We start from the raw sequence: 8,778 nt of genomic DNA on the forward strand, positions 1-8,778 counted from the left end.
CAGTATTCAGGACAAGCGCGAACAATAAAAACATTATTCCTTATACAACAACACAAATTCACTATTCATCGAGCGTGCGACCGCGATGAACACTGATGCTTTGCGAGACTCCCACCGAGCGCCGGACTTATTTGTTGAACTCGACGTACACGAAACCCTGCACGAAAAGAGGGTAGGTCACCTGACTGGGAGGGTAGGTCACCTGACTGGGAGGGTAGGTCACCTGACTAGGAGGGTAGGTCACTTGATTTTATTATTTTTTAAGCATATACACAGCATTTGGTGTTGTTGATCGTGTCAAGCACAATGAAGATTGATGCTGGTACCGAAACAGGTAATGAGTCGCAGCGATCTTCCGCCCAGAAATAAATTATGCGGCGATTACAATAAAGCTGAGCGCCATAGGTTTCAGGGTACAATTAGTTAATAACCATTTCTTAAAAAATTACATTACTTACACGGTGGTGTCAGCATTCATGATCAAGTCATGTTGAAACCCACAACTCGCTCTTTAAATTTAACCACTCGAGCTACCGATTAAATCTCAATAATCATGGCAAATTACTTTTAATTTCGTTTTCCTATTGAGTAACCCAGTGTTGAAATGCAGGGTGGGGCAGAACCGATTTAGACGTTTTGAGGCGAAATAAAAGAGTGATGGAGGTACACAAAGAAAAAGTTTATTTTCCTCGAGGTTAGCATAACATACTATTCAGAATACTTATGTTTTGAAAACCATATCAGGAAGATGGTGGCCGTTAGCTGCAACCTAACCTACTGGAACCACACGTCTCCAAATGCTTCATTTTCAACAATGTTTTCCATCCTGGGCTGCAAGAAATTTTGCAGCATAGCGTTCGGAATTCACTGTCACGGTTACTCCCTCCTCCGAGAACGACTCCAACAGTGTGTTGCAGCTAACGGCCACCATCTTCCTGATATTGCTTTCGATACATAAGTATTCTAAATGGTATGTTATGCTAACCTCGATGAAAATAAACTTTCTTCTTTATGTGCCTCCATTAATCTTTTATTTCGCCTCAAAACTGCTCAATCGGTTCTGCCCTACCTTGTATTTTCCGAACAGAATCTTTTCTGTTAGAATTCTTACTAAGATTAGTGTTTGACGTCCTGTACATCATGACCATGCAAGCCCGCGACTTTCTTGCATTATGCATTACCTTTAAACCCGTGTAATAAACGTAATTAGATCACCGATTTCACGGATTCGAAAACCAGAGAAGAACGAAGTGAAGCGCTTTGCCTCTTTAAACCGGTAGGTTGAAAAATTAGAAACAGCCTCAACGCGACTCACGATGAGGAAGAGGGCACCGAGTAGCGTGGCCTTGATCTTGTCGTCCAATTCAAGCTCGAAGTTGATGCGTAAATCGGGGTCATAGGGGACGAACATGGAATAGCCATGCAGGCGATTTGATATCTCGCCCACCTTCTCCTTGCCGTCCGCTGACAGGATCTGCAACAAAGTGTTTGCATTATTGGCTGAAGCCTAGCGTTATTGAATGATAATGTTATGTTTTTGGTTGTAAACAAAACAAATCAGATGAAAGGTAAATTCAACTCAAATGACTAAATTCATTGATAAATGAACTTAAACTTCTGAAAACACCTCTGCAAAGATGTGATGAATTATTTTCTTGATTATAATGAAGATTTGAGTTTAAGTTATTTTGATTCGAATCAAAGCAGTCCAATTCACGCAAACTGAGGAAGCAAATAGAATTAGATGTCAACTAACATGCCAGGCTAAAAAGTAATATAACGAGCATAATATTCGATGTTTACATTCAGTTACTTAGCGTAACCAGAACAAAGTAATGGAAACCCTCCAGAACCATTATACATGGTAAGGTATGAACGTTCAGATCATCAACGTTCAATCATCGGCCTTCACCAATGATACTTGTGCTCAAGACAAACATTAGTGACGACGAAACCGGCATTTTCCTTTAAATGTAGAGCGTCACTGACTATGTTTGAGACTCACATCGAACTTGACGACGCTATAATGATATGGCCCGGGCCGGTAATATGTCCCCTTGATTTTAAGGACCGTCTTTCCAGCTTTGTTCTTGACGTCAAACTTCGGAGTGTAGAAGCTGTATTGCTGTTCAATCCTGCCCACGACCGTGCCAGGGGGGCACTCAACGTCCATCGTCTGCAATATTCAGCTTCATTCATACGAATATACGAGTAATAATGACCCAGTCATTCATCTGAATACCTGAGTGACATGCTACAACCATCTGAGTACCTGAGTAATAATGTGTCTACCTCATCAAATAGAACTACACAATTCAATTTTTATCAAGACAATCTTCTTCCCCGAAGTTAAAACACTAAATAATGAATAAAAAGATTAGACATATTGACAAAACTGTTGGAAATTTTTCCTGTACGTCACTGGATGTTCTAAAAGTTGGAGTTTGCGTGTGGCAGTGAGACGTAATTAACGGACGTGCCGTGTCGTGCGCAGCCCCGATTTAAATTTCATTCTCCGGTTTAACTCTCTTATCGCATTCTGTACTGAAGTTTTTCCAGTAAACAGTCTGGAATTAAGTAAAGTCAGTACAAATTGAGAGCGAGTACACATTGTACGCTTCTATTAAATTTGCAGTGAGTCAGCATTAAGTTCGTTCAAAAAAATTTTTTGTTCATTGCAATCAGTAAGTGAAAGAGAATGAAAGTTACCAAAGAAAAGTGCATTGTTACAGTAAACATGGCAGCCGAAGTCTGTGTTAATAAACCTACCGGAGAATATCTGAAATGTAACGAACGAAAATTCGGACAATTGGCACAATGATGGAACTTATGCAGATAGTTTTGTCTCTTTAAATGTTCACTACTGCCAGAATACCAACGTGCGAGATACTTAAAGACTAGGGTGAGCGAGACGTGGGTCAAAGAAGGCACGGTGAGTGTGCAAACTATTCTAGAGTGGAGTGGGAGAGAAATAGGCCTACCCCTCTGTTCTGCTCAGGCGCGGTTACCCTCTATTCCCGCCTCCCTCACTGTTGCCCGACATAGTACCCCGCCCACCCCAACCCTTGACCGAAACGTTGTCCCTCCTCTCTCCCATTTAAATGCCTCGAACAAGAGGCATTTAACTGTTAAGAAACGCGTTTGCTGAATATATCTTCAGGGCAAGTGCGATTGGCAGAATAAATGAATGAACTGTAATTATTCTCACCCTAAGATCTGTCACAAATTTCCAACGTTTGTGAGCAAAAACTAACGCGGATGCAAAAATGGGAGACTGTCAATACTACCTTCAGTCTTTGTGCTGGAATACTATTAAAAAGGTAGCTTGAGACGATATAACTGTCGGTTTCATCGCCTTAGACTCAACTTGCAGGCGAGAGGTAACGCCGAAGAGACGGGACTCTGATACTTCCTTACCGGAACACCGGATAGATTCTACTCCCTAGCTCAAAACTTCAGAAAAAATGACATGGTTATCAAAATCAGTTCTCAAAAAAGTGAACCTTTGGCAATCAAAGGAACAACAAGGCTGTTCCAATGATTAGCGCACCGGCAATTGCAACCTACCATAAGCAACAAAGAGAACTCAATACCAGTCGCAGTAATTCTTTAGTACTGCTGTGCCAAATAGATCAGATGCAACAACAAATGCAGCAGCTGTTGACATTGCACGAACAACAACAGAAATCACAGCAACAAATGTTTCAAATAGAATTTGAAACAAGAACCAACACCAGGAGCCACGACTGTAAACTAAAAAAAAACATCCACGCGACAACATTACTTCTCGTTTCGTGTCACCGACATAAGGAACAGCCTCCCTGGTAGCATCGTGGACGCTCCGAGTATGAACGCCTTCAAGAACAGATTAGACGAAGCTATGATGGAGCACATTTCCAGTCTCAAAATGCCTAGCACCTTACGGGCCTTGCAATTAGTCCAGCAGCTATCGCAATCTATCGTCAGTTATGAAAAGATCGGGTTCAAAAGGCCGGATCCCTTGTAGAATCAAGTCACGAAATGTACAAGAATCGGCAGCAGGCCATGGGCCTATTTTTTCAGCGCCGACACTTCAATTCTATTCTAAATGCAACATCTGCTGAGCCAGAGACCCCTGGAAGTGCAGTGTTTCAGCAACTAAGAACGCATGGAAAGGAAGAGTCTGGCATCATGATAGCCAACATCGAAGGGCTCTTCCCTAGAAAAAACGCCACACGATCGGTGTACTCGAGGAAATTGCTGAGACAGAAGAAATAATCATGCTTGTCTGAACCGAGTCACACCTAAGAGAGGATATCCAAGGAGGAGAAATCAAAATGAAAGGCTTTCGACATTACCGAACAGACTGAAAAGAAGGGAGGTAAAAAGAAGGCGTTATAGTATACCTCAGAAACTCCCTCGCGGCAGTTCCCCGGCATTTAGACTCCAATGGATATGTGGAACATGTTGTGCTATACATCTCCCATCTCCAACTGTGCATAGCTATCGTATACCGACCGCCTGTCTACCCACCGGAAAAATTCAATGAAACTCTTGAGAGAATAGAATCAGAGGTGGTCAACTTGGGTGAACCTTCCCCTAAAATTATGGTTGCTGAGATTTTAACCCACCACACGTACGATGGACACATTTGGACTGTTCAGGACGGTGCAGCAGAGATCAGGCAAGAAACCAGGAAACACAACTATTTCGATTCGCTAGGGAGCACTTGCTAAGTCAACAGGTTCTGGTGCCAACAAGAGAACACAATATCCTGGATCTATTCTTCACCAGCAATGAAGAACTGGTTGCTGGTATTCGTGTAGAGTGGACCGCACTGTCAGACCATCAACTAGTGGTGGTCGAAGCAACAATTGAGAGGGGAAACCAGCCTAGACCTACACCGCGAGAGGGGCTAGCTAGGCTAAATTTTATTCATCGAAGAACAAACTGGAGGCCATTGGGAACAAACTCCTCGAAATCGACTGGAGATCTGAGTTCCTGGACTTAACGCCGAAACAATGTACAACAAACTGTGCGAAGTATTACTGCAGGTATGCACGCGCCACACGCCGTGAAGAACGACCCCCAAGCGGCACATAATTCCAAGGGACTGACGGATCCTCATGAGAAAACGAACGAGCTTGAACAACCAGATAGCGGCCGCCTCCAGGAATATGGAGAGACGGAGGCTGGAAGATTTAAAGGAGAAAATTGAGGACTTTGAACGACAGTTGCAGAACGCGGCTGAGCAACAAGTTGCGGAGGCGCAAGCGGTGTCTGCCATTCGAGAGAATCCCAAACAATTTCTACAAATATGCCCAGTCAAAGGCCAAAATCAGAGCGTCAGTGGGGCCTCTGAAAAAGACGATGTTCTTGTTGTAGACGACCAGGACATGTGCGAACTGCTAGGTGCGCAGTTTGAAAAGGTATTCAGCGAACCCCGATCTCAAGACAGTAAAACGAAATTGGAGTCATTCAAGAACTACNTGATCACACTCATTAGAGCCCTTGTAATACCAATTCTTGAATACTGCTGCCAGCTCTGGACCCCGTTCACACTCGGCGCAGTACGGCAACTGGAAGGGGTCCAACGAACCTTCACTTCTGGGGTCAGAGGGATGAGGAGTTGAACTACAGGGAGAGGTTGAAGCGCCAGGGTCTGTACTCACTGCAGAGGAGACGGGAGAGGTATATCATTCTGTACACATGGAAAATGATAACCGGAATGATACCAAACTTCGAGAGCGAGACCTTCAGGATTGAGACATATTTTGAGATTGAGACCTTCAGGATTGAGACAGGCCACATCAGGCCTACACTTCAGAGCCGACATCACTATGTTATGTTATGTTATAAGGAGAAAAGGAAAGACTGTACAAGATCCCCCCACTACGTAACAGATCGGCGATCAGATTTTAATCCCTGCGGGAAGGATCATTTTCCGTGGCAGAGCCGAGGCTGTTTAACGTCCTACCAAAGGATCTAAGTGAGGCTGAGTTCACCCTGGAGACCTTCAAGAGACGACTGGACGTGTTCCTGGGCACAATCCCTGATCGACCTCCCCTGCAACACTACCAGCGGCGAGAAGCAAGCGACAGCATCGTGCATCAGCTGGCCTAAATGATGGAGGATGCGCGATAGTCAGAGGCGGCAATCAAAGGCGGCGTAGCCTGGGACTGCTACGACCGAAACAAATACCAAGCAAAAGCAGAAAATTGTTTAGTAGGCAATTGTTTTGCTATGGCATTTGCACCCGCTAGGCCATTGTCACCTAGGCACTGCGAGAGTACAGTCATAATTATCAACAGGATAAAGCAGGCCTACAGCCGGACCAGCCATTACTGTATCACTCACCTGGAGACAGCAGGGGAAGCAGCAGTCCTGGCACGCGAGGGGGCTTACGAGTTTCTTAATTTTCATTACTTCGGTTTGGTTGCGGTCAATGATCTTGATGTCGACGGGCAGGAGGTTACCACACNAATCTTTATTGCACGTACACGTAATAAGCTTACAGCCTAATCTTTATTGCACGTACACGTAATAAGCTTACAGCCTAATCTTTATTGCACGTACACGTAATAAGCTTACAGCCTAATCTTTATTGCACGTACACGTAATAAGCTTACAGCCTAATCTTTATTGCACGTACACGTAATAAGCTTACAGCCTAATCTTTATTGCACGTACACGTAATAAGCTTACAGCCTAATCTTTATTGCACGTACACGTAATAAGCTTACAGCCTAATCTTTATTGCACGTACACGTAATAAGCAGACAGCCTAATCTTTATTGCACGTACACGTAATAAGCTGACAGCCTAATCTTTATTGCACGTACTACACGTAATAAGCTGACAGCCTAATCTTTATTGCACGTACACGTAATAAGCTGACAGCCTAATCTTTATTGCACGTAAGGCTGTCACCTTATCCTTTGTTAAGAGTTGTATCAATTTAGGCAAGAGTTGTATCAGTTTAGCGATAGAGCGATGTATTCTGCGCATTGAAAATTTTGATTATATTCACTATTGAAAATTATTCAACCTTCCCGAATATCCGGACCATTGAGGCATTGGTGCATTTAAACTAATGTTATGATAAGTTCTCACCAAACTTGCATCTGTTGCAGAGCATATCAACGACACTTCACAGGCGACACTTCAATGTTAATTGTGGCAATACTAATGCCACTGTCTGAACTATAGATGCTGGCAACACGTGATGCTGGCAACACGTGGTGCTGGCAACACGTGATGCTGGCAACACGTGATGCTGGCAACATGCTGGCAACACGTGGTGCTGGCAACACGTGGTGCTGGCAACACGTGGTGCTGGCAACACGTGGTGCTGGCAACACGTGGTGCTGGCAACACGTGATGCTAAGATAATTCACCACATTCTTATTAAACAATTTTCGGTTCCATCCTTAGGCCTGCTTATCGTTTTCAATGAAAATATGTCGAGTTTCACGATTCTTTAAGTTAAAATTAGGGGAATTGATTTGAACGTAGAAATTAAAGCTTAATTACTGTAAACTTACCAGGCAAGGGCTGCTGGGTCTGCACTTGGCTATCCATGCTTGTAGGCAGGCAGGAATTCACTTATTTTATTACTTAATGAAATTAACAGATATTTTCTCTGTAAAGAAATCCACTGTGGATCAATATATACACTCAATAAGTCAATAAGAAAGGTCAGCGTCGGCTATCGTAATACTCGTGTGAAGTGCGTAAATGTATTTTTATTTTCCATCAATTAATTGAAAGCACAAGTAAAGTTCCAGCAAAACAAACGTACACAACAAACGATATTCATAGTACAGCCTCACAAAAACATACGTCGCAATACAGGGAGAATATCGACCTAAAAATACCAAAACTTCAAGGAGTGAACATCGAACATTGAGAGAACAGTTTGTTGCCTCAGCGAGATCTAGATGCTCACAGCGCAAGGCAGCATCCTTAGAATATTGACTCTAATAAAAACTGTACCCTTCCTACACTCATTGAAATTTGTTTAATGGCTAATTTGACTTGAACAATATAGACTAGTATTTTGAGTTTTTCAGCGAATTGCCTTAGGCAACAAAGGTATTCAATTACTTGGGATCCATTTCTATTTATCACTGCTCTCTAAGTTACGTTAGGGCAGTTAGGCAATATAATATTTTTGAAGGCATTCAAACGTGTCGATAAATTTATAGGATTGACTTTTAATAGTATTCACATTAGTCTTGCAGAGACTACATCATCTTTTTACCGCAGAAATGAGTTTAAATTGATTTTCATCTTCCAGGTGTGAATATTCTACCGTCAATGCCGTTGATTTCGCCACATCACTTATGTCACCGGCCTTCAAACAAAACGATCTATTTTGTTAGCGAAACTGAGCCTAAACTATGGCCTGATCAAAAGGCTCTATAGTTGTTAGATGTTAATCGAATCCTAAAAATCGTAGTTCTGACCGGCATTATCCGGTTTTATTTACGATAGGCGAGTAGCGTGCAATTCGCTGCAGGTTGGCGACGCTTATGTGACATTGACAGTAATTCAGATCGTAAACTTAGTGAACTTGATGTAATTTTCCGCGGATAAAAAGGCATTTCATTCAAAATATGCTAGTGAATTTGTAGGTTCCGGTGTAAAAATTAAATTTTTTTTCGTACATTTTAAAATTTAAAGAGGTAGTTCTGCCATCATAAATTTTTGTCGACAAATGCAATTGAAAAATATATACTGCCTAATTTGTCCGGAAAAAAAGACCCCTGCAGCCCATCGGTGGGTCGTGCCGCACTC

The 8,778-nt window shown here is 42.7% G+C and overlaps 1 protein-coding gene across 1 annotated transcript; it reads right to left on the minus strand.

The window, feature by feature from the left end:
* Positions 1-6: 6 nt before the first annotated feature.
* Positions 7-7,560, minus strand: LOC108676891 (phospholipid scramblase 1). Its single transcript, XM_018165046.2, has 5 exons — positions 7,524-7,560; positions 6,337-6,464; positions 2,006-2,176; positions 1,316-1,474; positions 7-157 (listed from the first exon to the last, which is right to left on the minus strand). The coding sequence occupies exons 1-5, from the start codon at positions 7,558-7,560 to the stop codon at positions 128-130; spliced, it is 525 nt and encodes a 174-aa protein (XP_018020535.1). The 3' UTR covers positions 7-127.
* Positions 7,561-8,778: the final 1,218 nt, after the last annotated feature.

This window comes from Hyalella azteca, unplaced genomic scaffold (genome assembly GCF_000764305.2).
Source record: "Hyalella azteca isolate HAZT.00-mixed unplaced genomic scaffold, Hazt_2.0.2 contig6547, whole genome shotgun sequence".
In the NCBI taxonomy this organism is placed as follows: Eukaryota; Metazoa; Arthropoda; class Malacostraca; order Amphipoda; family Hyalellidae; genus Hyalella; species Hyalella azteca.